The sequence below is a fragment of the Rhinolophus sinicus genome, linkage group LG18 (genome assembly GCF_036562045.2).
Source record: "Rhinolophus sinicus isolate RSC01 linkage group LG18, ASM3656204v1, whole genome shotgun sequence".
Lineage (NCBI taxonomy): Eukaryota > Metazoa > Chordata > Mammalia > Chiroptera > Rhinolophidae > Rhinolophus > Rhinolophus sinicus.
The window spans coordinates 16,346,491-16,361,311 of NC_133767.1; the positions used below are offsets into that span (position 1 = coordinate 16,346,491).

Below are 14,821 nucleotides of genomic sequence, written 5' to 3' on the forward strand. Positions count from 1 at the left end.
GTCAGAGTAGGAGGTGGATGGGGGTGTACTTGACAAAGCCACCCGAAACCACTGACGACAAAAGGCAGTCACCGGTCGAGGCCGTGTCTCAGGCACTTGGTGTGTGCCAGGCGTGGGACGTGCCGTCTGTGGCCAACACCGGTCCTGGTGCCTCTGTCTTTGGGAGTCTCTCCAGCACTTCCGGGGTGTTTCCTGTCACGTCATGGGAAGCAGCAGCACGTTCTCTCCTCATGGGGCCTGGCAGGGACTCTTCCCAGGCCTCTTAGCCGTGGGGTGGAGGTGCGGGGGGTTCCAGGATCCCCACATCATCGGTGACACAGACTTTGTCACACCCACACTTCACTTGGGGGACACTGTCGGTGTGTGGTTTTCTGGGAGATGTCAGGCTATCAGGGACTGAACCCTGTTAAGAAGCACATGCCAGGCAGCTCTTTCAGCCGCTGGGCCAGGCCTCTTCCTGTGCCAGCCCGTCGCAGACACCCCGTCTGGACCCAGAGCCATGTGGGCTTGCTGCCACAGTGGCATGAGAAAGGCTGCTGGCAGACCTGTCCCTGTGCTGCCTCTACCGTGTCAGGACGCTGAGTGTGGGTGTGTCCCTCGGGCTCAGGTGGGCTCCGGGGTCGAACAGCCCTGTGTCCTCACAAACCCCCTTCAGGGGCCCATGGTGGGCGACTCCTGCTGGGGGACTGGGGGGTGGGCTGCCTCCCTGGGTGTGAGCCCCCCCCCCCCCCACTCTGTGTTGGCCGGGGGCTGCTCAGCCGCTGCTAGAACAGAGGCGAGCCTGCGCTCGTGCCCCCGCCCCCAGGCTCCTGCACTACTTCCGAGGCCGCCACCACCTGGAGGAGATCATGTACCACGAGAACACCCGGCGCTCGCAGCTGCTCATGCTCTTCGACAAGTTCCGCAGCGTCCTGGTGGTGACCACCCACGAGGACCCCGTCATCGCTGTCTTCCAGGCGCTGCTCCCCTGAGCCCGGGCACGGGGTGGGCACCCGCGTCTTCCCACCAGGGCTCCCTTCCTCCTTCCTTCCTTCGCTCCCGGAGGCCTGCGTCCTCTTAGCCCCGAGGGGCTCCTGCCCTCTGCGTTCTCACTCTCACCTGGTCCTCCAAAGTCCCCGGGTCTGAGCTGAGAAGGTGCCGCCCTGGGGGGAGCGTCTGTGGGGCATGCTTCCCACACGCAGATCTGGGCCGCCCGCTCCACCTTCCTCCCGATCCTGTGGGTGCTCCCTGCCCCCTCCAGTGCTGCCCTTCCCAGCTGGTCAACCTTCGCTACTGCCCTATGGGCCTGCAGGAGGTTCCCCTTTGCCACCCGAGGCCGTGGGCCCCCCGTGGGGTGGGTTGGCCCTGGCACTCCCAGTCCTCTGCCACGTGGGGCGGGCGGGCTGCCTTAGGCCTGAGGGAGGACGTGCCCACGCTGGGCCTGGCGCTGGGTACCCTGAGGCCCACACAGGGCCCCGGATGTCCCCATCCTGGAGGAGGAGCTGACCTCTGAGGGCAGCTTGGGCTGAGTGAAATACAAGTGGCACTATTTTCTAGAAAATGAAGCATTTATTTGGTTTTTAAACAATTAAAAAGCCTGCCTGGCTCAGGCCTGTGTGCCCCGCTCAGCCACTCTGTCCACCACACTGACCCAGGGGCTGCCCTGGATGTAGAAGCGCAGGGGCTTGTGGACCCACTCCCCTGCAGAGCCAATGCCCACGCGGGCTGCTGCCACCACAGCTGGCTCCCTGGGCCCAGGGGGGCCCTGCTCCAGCCACACGGCCTGGTCCTTGGCCAGGTCCCGCTGGTCAAAGCTCTTGTTGATGGCCAGGGCTTGGCAGAGCTTGGAGGGGCCGCTGCAGAGCTCACGGTCCTTGAGGGCTCGGGCGCTGCCCTTCCGGTGGGTGCTGCGGAGCTGCCGCATGGTCTCCAGGCCCCCCAGGGGCTCCAGCGCTCGCAGCAGGACGCATGCCCCATCCCCTGTGGGACAGACGGACAGGCGATTGGCTCTCCCTGTCCCAGGGCACAGCCAGCACTGCAGGGGTGACGCAGCTGCCTTGCTGAGCACCCCGTACTCACGCACTGCCCAGATCCTCTGCCTGCCTCCCCCTCCTGCACACCTCCACCCCCAAGACCCCAGGCAGCCAAGGCCTGCCCACCAACTAGGGATAACCCATGAAAACGCTTAGTGAGTGCTGGTAGCTGGCCTCTGGTTCGGTGCTCAGCAGCGGTGTGAGGCTGGCACAGGAAGCCTCAGACAGCTGGTCCTGCCCGGGCATGGTCACCCCACCAGGAAGCAGGAAACAGGAAGCCTCCGGCCTGGCCTGGGCCCCCCATCCACCTCCACCCACTCACTGTCTGTTGGATTCGACAGAAGGTTGGCTCAGCAGCTTCCAAGTGTACACAGGATGCTGGGTAAGCCCCACCCCGTGACCCAGTGGGGAGTCTTGACAGGGCAGGGGGAGGTGCCCAATGTCCCTCCCTCCCTCACCTCCCTTGGGATCCCCTCTGGCCCAGCCCTCTCCCACCAGTCCAGTCCAGAACCAGCCAACTGACACCCCAGGCCCGGGGGCTCACTCAAGAAGACGCATCTGTCCACATTCCCATGGCCCTGCATGGCTGGGAACAGCGCTTCCTGGGACCGTGGCCAGGGGAGCCTGACCCCAGCTAGGCTGCTCTCCCGAGACCCCAGTGTTCCAGACTCACAGGGCCCACCCCAAGGGATGGCCAGGCCAGTCCCCACTCTTGGGCTTCACCCACACACGCCTGCCCGTCAGCATCTGGGAGCCAGCCCTGCCTGGATGCAGCAACCACACCGTCCTGCACAGCCAGCAGCTGACAAGTGGGGTTTTTGTGCCCAACGCCCTTTGGACCTCAAGATACACTCACGGGCAAGCAAAGCCTTGAAATTCCAGTCCCTCTGTGTCCCTGGGCCCCTCCCAGCCCACCAGCCTCGGCGTTTCCTGTGTCCCCCTGAGCCCCTGTGGGTGTGACACGTGTCCCTCACTGAGCCCCCCCAAATGGGTCGAAGGAGCAGCCCACCCCCTTCCTTTCCACCCCCTCTCCTGGAACACATGCGAGTCCGCACCCAGACAAAAGCACAGCACCCTAACCTTCCCAGCCTAACCCTCCCACGGCTCAGCCCTCCTCCGCCCCGACCACCTGTTGGCCCGGCAAGCTCACCTGTGCGCCTCCCGGTCATCTGTGCCTCCGCCCCCCGGCAGGCAGGCAGGCAGGAGTCCTGTCCTCGGGTTCCCCTCCTGGATGAGCCCTGACTGCACCCGTGCGGTTTCCTGCCCCCCAAACTAGGTGTTCCTGGCGCCTCTTGGTCATGCGTCCAGAAAGTAACACACTACCTCCCACGTCTGCCCTGTGCACTGTCCCCTCGGAAGCCCTGGCTCCTCCCCTCACTGACCACAGCGCCGGGCATCTCTGGACTAGTCTCTCTCCCTGTCTGAGTTCAGTCCCACCTCATGTTGGTTCTGTCACCAAACAAAAGCACGAAGACCACATTAAGCTCTCCAGGGTGGTAACACGGCCCTTGGGGGTGTCCCCGCCATCCTCTCGGGTCCAATCACTTGGTCTCATGTAACACCCTCTCTGTGCCAGGCACAGGGCCAGTCCTGGGCCCCGCATGTTCTAGCCCCTGCGGCTTTGGCACTAGAAAGCCCCCGCCATCCTCTCCGGGCAACCACAGCTCCCAAGTCACCAGAATCGTCCAGGAGATGCGTGTGACAGAACGTGACTCCAGGCCCTCACTATCCTCCTGACCTTGGGACCAGGGGGGGAGGCCTGGCAGGCTGAGGACACTGGGCAGCCCCTGCTCCTGGTGGGCAGGGGCTCTGGCAGGATGGTGCTGGGGGCTCTCCAAGCCCAGCACAGACCTCCCAGAAAACAAGCCACCTGCTCAAGGACAGGGGTTCCCCACACGGGCCCCACGAGGTGAGTGGCTTTTCTTGGGAGCGTGAGACCAGCATCTCCCCACTTGGCACCACTGACACCTGGGGCTTTTCCTGCCAGCTGTTCAGCATCTCCCACCAGCTGTAATGACCACACGTCTCCGGATTTTGCCTCATGTTTCCCCAGGGCGGAATCATCCCCAGTGGAGAGTAAGTTACGATTCCAACCCTGTAACTGGCTGCCTGGCAAGGGAGCCCCGCTCAACCCAAATCGATGCCACCCTCCTTTCCCTGCCACCAGGCCTTCCAGAGTCTACCCTGGGTCACGGGCGACACCAGCTCTGGGACGGTGGCGGCCTCATGGAACCTGTCTGCCCTGGGTTCAGGTCAACCCACGACCTCTGTTCCATGGGGGCGCCCAGCCTGACCGCCCTGAGTACAGTCTGAGCTGAAACCCCGAGCTGGCCTGGCAGTGGCGCCTCGTGTGCCAGCCCCAGCCCCGCTAACCTTGGCTGGAGACGTTCATGCAGAAGTACATGCCGTAGATGAGGTACACATACAGGGTCCCCGGCTTCATAAACATGCCACGGTTGCGGGGGGTCTGCCGGCCGCCCCTCGAGTGGGCAGCTTCGTCCTCTGGCCCCAAGTATGCCTCAGTCTCCACAATGCGGCCGCGGAGCTCTGTGCCATCACTGAGTCGCCGGACCAAGACCTGCGGGCAGACGGGTGTCTGCTCAGGGCGGGAGGGGCTGGGTCCACTCCACCTGACGGTCCCCAGTCCGGACCTCACCTCCCTACTCAGGATGCACTAGGGCCAGCCAGGTTCCCCTCAGTGTCCCATCCTTCCTGCTGGGCCACCAGACAACAGGCCCTGCAACGTCACGTCCACAGGATGTAGCCATCTCAAGTTCTGGCCGTTGCTGGGCTGCAGACCAGTGCGAGTCCTCTCAGCAGAGCGGGGCCCTCCGTCACCCTGCCTCCTCCTCCCTGTGGCCCCCTGACCTTGCTTGGCTGGGGGCAGGGCAGCGTGGCGGGTAAAGTGGTGACCCCACGTGGCCACCTGGGACACTAGAGCCTGTGATGCTCCCTCTACCTGGACTAACCACCAGCTCCCACCCACCCAGCTCTGAAAGGCCTTTCTGAGCAGCAGGGCTGGCTGCCCCCCGCCCAGCACCCCTGGCCTGAACCATGGCCCTGGGTGTGGCCAGCTCCATAAGGAATGGGTCAGTGCGGGCAGTGGGCCAGGGAGACAGCCGAGCTGCGGTTGGCTCGGATAGTACCCTGGGTGGGGGTAGAGCCGGGAGGGGACAGAGGGGCCAGGCGAGGACAGGGCGCAGGGCAGTTGCCAGGGGCTGTCAGGCCAGGAGAGCACCCAGGCCCAGGGTGGGCCAGGGGAGCGCTAAGGGTGCCCAGGGGCCAGGCCCTCCCTGCGTGCAGCCTTTCGGCCCTGTGGCAATGACTGTTTCTCGGCTGTGGGACACAGGATGGCCTTGGGAACGGCCAGGACTCATGCCCAGTGAGCGGAGTCCCAGGCCTGCCATGACCAGGAGGCACAGTGGAGTTGTGGGGGTACACCGCCTCCCCAGGGACGCCCCAGCACCTGCCCTGTCTTCAGGCCAGAGCCATCAGTTGGACGGCTGGGCCACCCCTGCCTTAGCCCAGGGAATCTAGTGTGTCCGGAGCCAGGGTCAGTGGCACAGGACGAGGAGGTAGGTGCGAGCCTGGAGACTCAGCGGGGTGGACAGGAGGCCTTCCTGCAGACGGGGAGGAAAGAATGGGGTCAGGGCCTCCCCCGGAAGGCCCTCTGCAGGTGAGAAAGGGAGGCCCTGTTCCTTCCCAGACAAAGCCTCACTTCCATCTTTCCAGGCGATCAGAGGGGGCATTCCTCCATTAGCTTCACTCTCCGTGTTTCCACCTGTTTCCACACTTCTAGGAGGTCTGGCGGGTGGGGAGGGGCAGGTGCCCTCTGGACAGGAGCTCCCCCTGGTCTTTTTCTGTCTTTTCCACTTGAATTTTCCGCTCTGAATTTCATTCTGATATTGTTTCCAGATGGCAGATGTCGGTTGCCCCCATGCCCATTACAAACACATCTCCTTGCGGGTGGGGGGGCCTGGGGCAGGCGACACCCTTCTCAGTCGAGAGAGAGAGGGTGACTCGAGTGCTTTGGGTTGTCACGGCAACTCATTGCTCCTTGCAGTGACCTGTTGAGGGATGAGCCAAGTCTGGCCAAGGGGTCTGCAAGGACATCCACTGGAAGGTCACAGCAGAGGCTGTCCACTCTCACCAAACATCCACAGGGTGAGACACTCCGCTCTCTGCCCTGTCTACCCTTGGGCTCAAGCGGGCACGATGGGAGCCTAAGGGAAGACTGTGAAATGCTGGGGGCCCCAGAGCCCCTGACCTGATGCTGGGGCTCCCCTGCCCCATGTGCCATGCTTTGTGAGACCACAAGCCCTCATTACGTAGGGTGCTTCTAGAAGGATCTTCTGGCTCTTGCAGCTGAAGGCATTCTCATGGGAATGGAACCTGGTCCTTACCCACTAAAGAACACTTTAGGATCTGTTCCTTTCGGCACCCAGCTCCTGGCACCAATTCTTCTATTAGTCACCAAAATCGATCTACCTTGGCCACTTGAACCTACAAGTAGCCCCATGAACAGACCCAGGGTCGGCCACGGAACCTCTAAGAGGCCCAGAAAGCCAGGCCTGGAGTTTGACATCCAGGTGGTGCTCCACAGACGTGGCCCAAACTCAGCTGTCACGAGCACACAGGTCCTGGGCCGTCCCTGCTTCCCACTCCTGTGCTGGACCTGCCCTGAGCTGCAGGGGCCCTGGGGAGCCGGCACCGCCACAGGGAGCTGCCACGGTGAACAGGAGACTGCGTCAAGGCAATCCTGATGCTGGGCGGCCCATTGGTCACGGCCACGGCTCTCATGTGGCTAAAAGCTGTCACTACCACATACGCAGGCCAGCTACCCAGGGGCACTGTGTCGGGCAGGGCAGGCAAAGGCCGCCCCTCACAGACACCACGGGCCAGCAGTGGTGAGGAACCTGCCCTGAGAACAATACCAGGTGGAGAAGGCTCAACGTCCTCAGTCAGCCTTCCGCCCAGGCGGGCAGGCCGACAGTGGCTCCCCTGCCTCCGCCCAGGACAGAGCCCACCAACCATCTCAGCGTTCTTTCCATCTGATCCCGGACCCACCACCTGCTCCCCACACCTGAGTTGACGCTATCAAGGAACACGTGTGGCCAAAGCAGCTCCCTGCACGAGAACAAAGTGCTGAGACAGGGACCCATAGATGCTGCACGGGGACGACCACTTCAGCAGAGGCCACGTCACGTTTACATTACCTGTCCCAGAAATGCCTGGGCCAGGGCCACGGCAGGCTGGTCGAAAAAGTCTGACCCCAGTCTCGCAGGGTGGCTGTTGGAACTTGAAAAATAGATGCTGCATTGGGGGGCCAGGGTCTTGGGTGGCTCCAGGCGGGGCTCCTTGGGGCAAGGTGTGTGGGCTCCATCGGGTGGGCTCTGAGGCCGTTCTGCCACCAATGGTCGCTGCTTTTTTAGCCCCAGTTTGCGGGAAAGCTGGAAAGGACAAAATCAAGAGTCTGAATAGGAGAGGGCAGACGATTGTGTGGTGAAGTCGGACGTGCAGAGTTGAAGGACCTTATCTGCCTGCCTGCCTCAGTTTCCTCATATGCAAAATGAGGGCAAACAGAATGCCAGACCTGATGTAGTCAGCCCCCGCTGAGCCCCAGGAAGGCTGGGGGAGACAACTGCATGTGAGGACAGACCGGTGGCAGCAGTAACAGGATGACCACTCTACTCCCCACGCCCTCCCCATACAGGACATGCACAACTTGGTGGCAAAGGGCTGCGAGGCCCAGAGTGGGGAGAGTGGGGACCTGAACCTGGGATAGGAAGACTGGTATTCCCATATCACCTGGGCCCCAAACAAAGTTCTCAGCTCGTTTCTGGAACCCTGCCCTTTGCATCGGAGCCTACGCAGGAATTTGGTCGAGGAATGGACTGTGGGTCAGTGTGTCATCCACACCCTCCCCCCACCCAGCTGACACGTCCGCTGTGCCAGACCCCTCCTCAGAATGCCCCAGAAAGTCTGGCACACACACGTGGGTGAATACTAGGCTGACCATCTGCTTGGCCCCACTTCAAGTGCTCAGCACGACTCCCCGTGAGTCCCCAACTGTCCTCTGCCTCATGACCCAGGATGTCAGAATAAGGAGCTAGTGGGGCAAAGGTACGATCTCCCACGGGATGAGGACCTGCTGAGACCCTGCATGCTTTCTGCTTCCCACCTGCCGCTACCCACCCCCCACAACCCCCATCCCCAGAAACCTGAGCACACACCTTCGGCTGCTCTGGGAACAGCCGCTCTCCGACAAGCAGGGGAAGGTGGAGAGCAGGTGGGCACTGGGGCCTGGAAATACCCTCCTCAAGGGCTGACTGTCAGCTGTACCCATGTCTCCCTAGCATGAGACACTCATTATTTTTAACATAACTGCTGACGTTCCATGTCGAACGGAGACCGCCAGTCTGCTGAGAATGGAGGCTGATGTGACCGTCTTTGCAGTCGGGCCCATCTGCCAAAACCCACCATGGGCTCAGACTCTGGGACTCTGCGGCCCCTGCTCTCACCCGAGTTTAGCCCCCCGCCTGCCCCATGGCAGTCGGGTCACAGTGGGTCTCTGCCCTGGCCCACCTTGGGTGGTAGGAGACACATGGCTGCCCAGAGACTGAGGCTCAGACCTCAGATTCCAACCTGCTTCCGAGGCCTTCGCAGCGACAGTCACACAAGCTGCTTAACCCAAGGGCTGAGGAATGGGGTGGCCCTGCTGTTGCGACCAAGGGTGGGTGAGTGCTGCCTCAAACCGTGCGTCTGGGCACCTGACATCCATTACCTAACCCTGATTAGAAATGAGGGTTTCCTGGGTGAGGAGCCCCAGAAAATGACAGGTGTCTGTGCTTCTGTTCCATCTGCGGAAAGGGAATCAACAACATAGCACAGAATAAAATGAGAGACGCCAGGAAAGCACTTGGCTGGCACACAGCAAGCACTCAATAAGTGGTAGGAAAAAATACCATCCACAGGAGATGCCAACTGCTAGGCTGGGCCCACCCGGTGGAGGGCAGCAAACAGCCTGGGCACGCGGGAGTTCTCCAAGGGACCCACCAGCCCTCCATCAAAACGTGGGCAAACGGGGTTAGTAAGTAAAGAGAGAGCATTTATCAGCTTGTGACAGACAATGGGGCCAACCGCTAAGCCAACCCCATGGGCTCCTGAGTAGGGGGCGTCTAAGCTGGGCCTGGGTGCCCAGCATTTAACCAGGAAACCGGTGTCGGGGTCTCCTCCCTGACCTCACTGGCGATCTCGGGCGGGGCCCAGACTTTGCTTCTGGCAAATGGAGCAGCAGAGCCGAACCTGGACCCGACCCCGCCGGCGGGCGCTCGTCTGGGAACCGCAGACTCCATCGGGGGCCGGCCGTGCGTACGTTACTCATTTTCCTCGTGTTGTGATTCTCGCCCTGGGAGCCTGCTCCTCGGCCACGCGCGGAACGAGAAGCGCGCTCACCTGGGCGCGAACTCACCTGGGTCCCGCTACGTGCGGGCATCCAGAGGCTCGGGCCGGGACTCTTTTGGGGGTGGGTACAACCGGGTGTGTAGTCAACCCAGGAGCTGACACCGGAAGCGCCGCCGTGGGCCGAGGGTGGAGTCGGCGCCTGCGCAGAGGAGGACGGAAGCCTGGGGGAAGCGGCCTGGAGAGCCGGTCACGGACTCCGCCCCCGGAGGAGGGGCTGGGGTGGGCCACTCGGAGGTGGCCCGGCCGGACGCGGGCTCCTGAGCGCTCCCCTTGCCTGGCGCCCCACCTACCATCCTGGACAAAGGCTCAAGGCTGCTGGGACACTTGTGGCATTAGAAGGGGGGAAGGCGGCTGGGGTTGCGGCGAGTCCCCCCCCGCCCCGCGCCTCGGTGCCCTTCCCAATGACCTGCCCCCCACCCTTCTCGCACCCTGGTCCCCTCACAGCCGTAGAGCCCACTCCACCACCAGACGGTGGTCAGACCACCAAGAGAACTGGTCCGTTTTAAACCTTGACTGGGCCCTCCAGGGGTCCCGGTTGGAGGTGTAGTTCTTTGGGGGAGTGGCCGGCAGACGGATCGGTGGGATGCACGTGGAGAGCATGTCAGGGAGGTGGCCTGGAGACCTGGTCCTTGGACACGCCTTCCTGAACCGCGGGGGGGGGCCTTTGGGTGGAGAGGACAGGTTGGGCGGGGGAGTGGGCAGGAAGACTTTGTCCAGGAAGCGCACGCCAGGCCTGTCCGGAAGGCCATCACCACAGGTGGTCCAGGGATTCGGGCTCTGCATGGAGCGCCCACCCCAGCCACGCTGGAGGATGCTGAGAGGAGCCTGCCCACGTCCTGGAGTGGCTCTGCTAGAGGGCGGCCAGCCTCCTCAAGAGGCTGAACCGGACTAGGGCTGTGGGGAGGGCAGAGGCTGCGCGCAGTGTGGGGAACACGGCTGCCCTCCACCTCGGAGGCCCCTCCCCCCACCCGGCACCTGCAGCCCACCCCCCACCCTGCCTTTAATCTTTGAAGTCAGCCGGATTTGTGTCCCCGGGGGGAGGGGAAGGGGAATCTGGGGAGGGCAGTGCCTGGTCCAGAGGAAAGAAGCGCCATGGGTAGTGGGTGTTCAGGTACAGGACTGTTTTTGGGGGGGTGCCCCTGGGTGTAGGGGCGCACTGGCAGCTCCTGTGGCTCAGTGGGAAGCAAATGCAGTTTTAACTGCCATTAGAACCCCCCTCCACTCTCACTCTAGGGTTTATCTGGGTCTGCAGAGCCCCTCGGCTGTGGCAGGTACACTACCACCCTCTGTACCAGCCACCCCTGTCCTGGGTAAATCCTGGCCCTAGGAGAGGGTACGATGGGGCCTCAGAGCCACTGGGCATAGGATGGTGTCAGATTCGAGGTGCTGGATGGGCCATGTGACTGGCGATCTCAGAATGATCCTGGCACCGGGTGTCAGGACGCCTGCAGCTGGGAGGACTCGGTCCCAACAGCTCCTCCGGCCAGCCCAGGGGCTGACTCCAGCCCCCACCCCCACCCCAGGGCCCCAACCAGGACTTCCTGGGGAGGGAGGGGCAGCAGCCTTCCAGCTGCCTGCTGGAAGCCACCCAGCTGTTTGTGGCACTGTGTGCTGCTTCCGGGGGTGGGCAATGTGTCATAAACCCACGCTTGTAAGGCAGGCCTGGATGTGACTCCCACCCCTTTCTTTCTTTCCTCCTCACCCCCTGCAGTCATTCTGCCCAAACAATGACCCCCTTCCGGCCTTCCTGTGTGCCCAGCCTCCCTTCCCTCCTCCCTTCCCCCTCTCATTCTGGGAGGGAAACTGAGCCTCCCGTTAGGCCCCATAACCCTGGTGAGGGCAGGGACAGACTCAGGATGGGTGCTATTTTGTTAAGTTTTATTCTGATTTCGCAAAGGGTGCATAGTCCTTGTAAAAATCATGGGGAGTCCACACATTCCCAGAGGGGAGGTTTATTCCCACCTTGCGGATGAGGAAAGAGGTTTGGAGGGCAGCCCTGGCTGGCCCCCAGGAGGAGGAGGCAGGGCCAGTGCCAGCACTCCACTTCTCCAGATGTTCCGGCCTGAGTGCCTGAGTGCAGGGGCTTGCGCAACCTCTGCAAGGGGGGCTCCCGCCCCCCATTTCCGGGTTTGTGGTCAGAGGCCCCACCGCAGGCTGGAAGTGGTGGGTTAAGCATCCCCACTGTGGGCTGCAGGGCAGGCGGGCTGGGGTGAGAGGTGGTGCTGGGTGAGAGGAGGGGCCTAGGACCTTCTCTCTCCCCAGGGTACCCTGCTGCGGGGCTGCAGGAGGCACGCTGGAGGATGGCAGTAGAAGACAGAGGTGAGGACACCCTTGATACTTTCAAAAGGGTCAGTGCTGGGCTGCCCTGCTCTGTGCCCTGCCCGGCCAGCTTATGGCCTGTGGAGGAGCCATCAGTCACCAGAGCCTTGAAAGGACAGTGGCTCTATGGGCCTCAGCAGCCAGAGCTTCAGCACCAGCTCTGGCTCCGTGTCCTTCTCTCTAACATAGGGACAGGGACGATTAACACCCATGAAGGGAGAGTTGACAGGTGGGGGTGTTCAGGGGCTCCTTGGGTAGAGAGGGCAGCTGAAGGAGCTGTGTGTAGGCTGCATACTCCCATCCTGGGGCTGTCCTGCCAATGCTGCTGGGCCGTTGGGCCCAGGTACTCACGGACCCTTTGCCACACCCTGAGACAGGGGGAGGGGCAGCTGTCTCAGAAATAGTCAGTGACTTCAGGCCCCTGGCTGGCCTGGCCCATTTCCGCCTCCTCCCCAAATAGCCAGGGGCCGGTCTTGGGCCCATTCAGGCCCCCCTAAGCCCAGGGACCGGTCTGCTGAGCTGAGGAATCCATTCCAGAGTGGCTGGCTGAGACTCCTCCTACTGGTTGGGGCTCCCAACCCCTCCGATTCTACAGTGAAGTCCAGAGCCACGGGGGTGGTCCAGACACTCACCATCCTCAGTCACCCACCCACATGCTAGGCAGTTGCAGCTGATTTCCGTTTCTCAGGGTTGGGTGAAGAGAGAACAGAGGCACTGGGAGGCGTGTTTCCATGTAGGGGGCTTCTCCACCAGGGCATGGGGCAGTGGGGCAGACGTGCGGCAGAGCACATGGGTGTCCATGCATGTGTCCGTGTGGACTAGGTCCAGGCCTCCTCTGCTCACACCATCCTTCTGATGCCAGGGTCCTTGCTCAGGAGACCAGAGTGGGCAGAGAACCTGAGATTCCCGGGTTTGCCTGTCAGGGTGTACTGAGGCATGCTTTGGAAGCAAAACCTGTGAGGAGCAAGGGTTTGCAACAGGCTGCTGTGGATCCCACTGGAACTCGGAAACTGAGAGGGCCCTTCAGAGGTAATCCACATGAATGCAGGGGGAGGCCATTTACCTGTCACTGGACACACCACCTTCTCTATGGAGGGAACTTGATTTGGGGCAAGGTAGCGCATGTCCACTGAAGGTGACTCCTCGCTGGTGGTGGTGGGGTTTCAGCTGTGAGCCAGCTATGCTGGTGCTCCTGGCAGCTGGGGGTGAGTGTCTGGGTCATGGAGCGGGTCTAGGTGGCACCCTGCAGCGTCCACTGCAGGAGGGGACTGGTCAGCACCAGATGCCCAATTGTGGCATATTTTGGAGGTGAGCCCAGACCCTGGACTCCAGAGAAGACACTGCTGTACTCCCTGCCAGCCCAGTCTGGGCATCCAGGCGGGTGGGGCCTGCTTATCCCTGGCAGGGGTCAAGAATGCCGGGCATGGAGAGACTGTCCTATCTCTGGCTGAGAGCCTGGCATGGGAGGGGTGGCACGTGTGGGCTGCAGGAGCTCTGGGCATCAGCATGGGGCAGCCTCCCTCTTGCCTTGTGTCCCCAGTCCACCCATAGCCACCCCCCCAACTAGTGAAGGAAACCCCCTGGCCCCCCCAAAGCTTTCATTGTCTCTCTCTACCTAAGAATCATGTTGCTATATCTGTGTTCATAGAGGACCCACTATGTACAGATATGGCTTTGTCCCACGGTATGGATGAGGATTCAATCAGAGGGTTCTGTCCCTTGCCCAGGCTCTAGGCTGCCACCTCATGTTATCAACTTTCTTTTCTGTGTAGCCATGGACTGGGCTGTTGTCTGCAGTCAGACATTGGGCATAGCTTGCTGGCCATGGCAGCAACACCGTTCAGAGAGGGACAGTGCCACCTGGTCCCAGACCAGCAAAGGGTCTGAGGACACATTTGTGGGCCCTCTAAGGTTTGAGAGTCTGGCCTCAAGTGCCCAAGGGGTTCTGACATCCAGTGGAAGAAGGGTCCTTAGGAGACCTGTGGTCCCAGTTCTGTTTCCTCAGGGGGAAGAAGGGACACCATCGTATCAACGCTCTAGGGGAGACCTGGGTCCCTCTACCACTTGCAGCTCCTTCCTGGACCCTGCTATTGGCACCCTTCTCCCGTTCCTGGGTCTTTTTCTGGGTGGCTCAGCCCCACAGACTCCTGCAACGTCAGGAAAGAGGAATGCTGGGAAACTCCCACCAACAGCCTCGCCTAGGAGCAGATGGGCCATGCTGTGTCCAATTCCCAGCATGATGAGCCCACCCGGGGTGATTGGTGGGCTCTGAAAGAAGGAAGGGCTCAGTGGATGCCACACCGAGCTGCTCAGGCTTTCAGAGCTGTAACCCAGCTGGCCTGGGAATGCCTGCTGGGAGGGCAGTGGCCCAGGGAAGGGGGATCTGCTTTCGGATCCTGCCTTTGGTGTCTGAGTGTGCAAACACGGATGGGAGTCTACTGTTGTGGTTATGTGCACATGTGTAAGTACGAGAGTGGGCATGAAAGTGTACAATTGTGTGTATGAGTAGGTGTGTATATGAGTGTGTCAACAGGTGTGTGAATGAATATGTGGGCATGTGTGTATGAGTGGGAACGTGTGCAGGTAGTGAGTGCTCACGTGGCACTGATGGAGTGTAGGGTGAGGACGTGTCAGTGGGGACCGCTGGGGGAGGTTTGGGGGAGGTTCGCGGATACGTTTACAGGAGATCCGGGGACACTATCCCAGACACCCCTTCCGTTCCCCCTCCCCCTCCACTGCAGCCTGTTCCCTCCCCCTTTCTCAAGCACACGTGTAGGCCCAATAAGGTCAGGACTCTCTCCGGAGTGGAGTCCAGGAGAGGCTGGGAGACCAGGTCTGTAGTTGACCATCAGTCTCTCTCTAGCTGGGCCACCAGGTCTTCCCTCCTCGGCCAAGTCGCTCAAGACCCCCCGAACCACAGGTGTTCTTGCAGCTGGACATCGGGGAGAGCGGAGCTCAGCGGCCTTCCCGGAGGAGGTGACTCGGGCCGGGCGGGCCGCGCGCATTCCTGAGCCCTGAGTCAGTGC

General features: G+C 61.8%; 2 protein-coding genes and 1 long non-coding RNA gene across 4 annotated transcripts in view; 2 read left to right on the plus strand and 1 right to left on the minus strand.

Moving 5' to 3' along the window:
• Nucleotides 1–1,590, plus strand: part of NPRL3 (NPR3 like, GATOR1 complex subunit) — a 38,163-nt gene extending 36,573 nt beyond the window's left edge. Inside the window, exon 13 of the mRNA XM_019718081.2 lies at nt 806–1,590. Coding sequence (XP_019573640.2) covers nt 806–971 — 166 coding nt within the window. The 3' untranslated portion in view covers nt 972–1,590. The remainder of the gene's footprint in view (nt 1–805) is intronic.
• Nucleotides 1,529–9,632, minus strand: MPG (N-methylpurine DNA glycosylase). 2 transcript variants are annotated; one of them, XM_019718082.2, is made up of 4 exons: nt 9,484–9,632; nt 7,229–7,462; nt 4,386–4,590; nt 1,529–1,959 (listed from the first exon to the last, which is right to left on the minus strand). In XM_019718082.2, exons 1-4 carry the CDS (start codon nt 9,505–9,507, stop codon nt 1,586–1,588), a joined length of 837 nt encoding a protein of 278 aa, XP_019573641.2. In that variant the 5' UTR covers nt 9,508–9,632; the 3' UTR covers nt 1,529–1,585. The 2 variants fall into 2 exon arrangements, with proteins under 2 accessions (XP_019573641.2, XP_074178970.1); XM_074322869.1 differs by lacking the exon at nt 9,484–9,632 and adding an exon at nt 9,254–9,427.
• A 2,015-nt stretch (nt 9,633–11,647) lies between these two features.
• On the plus strand, nt 11,648–14,797 carry LOC141569481 (uncharacterized). The gene is made up of 3 exons (XR_012493173.1): nt 11,648–11,795; nt 12,658–12,824; nt 13,787–14,797. It is a non-coding gene; the product is annotated as an uncharacterized LOC141569481 (long non-coding RNA).
• The last annotated feature ends 24 nt before the right edge of the window (nt 14,798–14,821 follow it).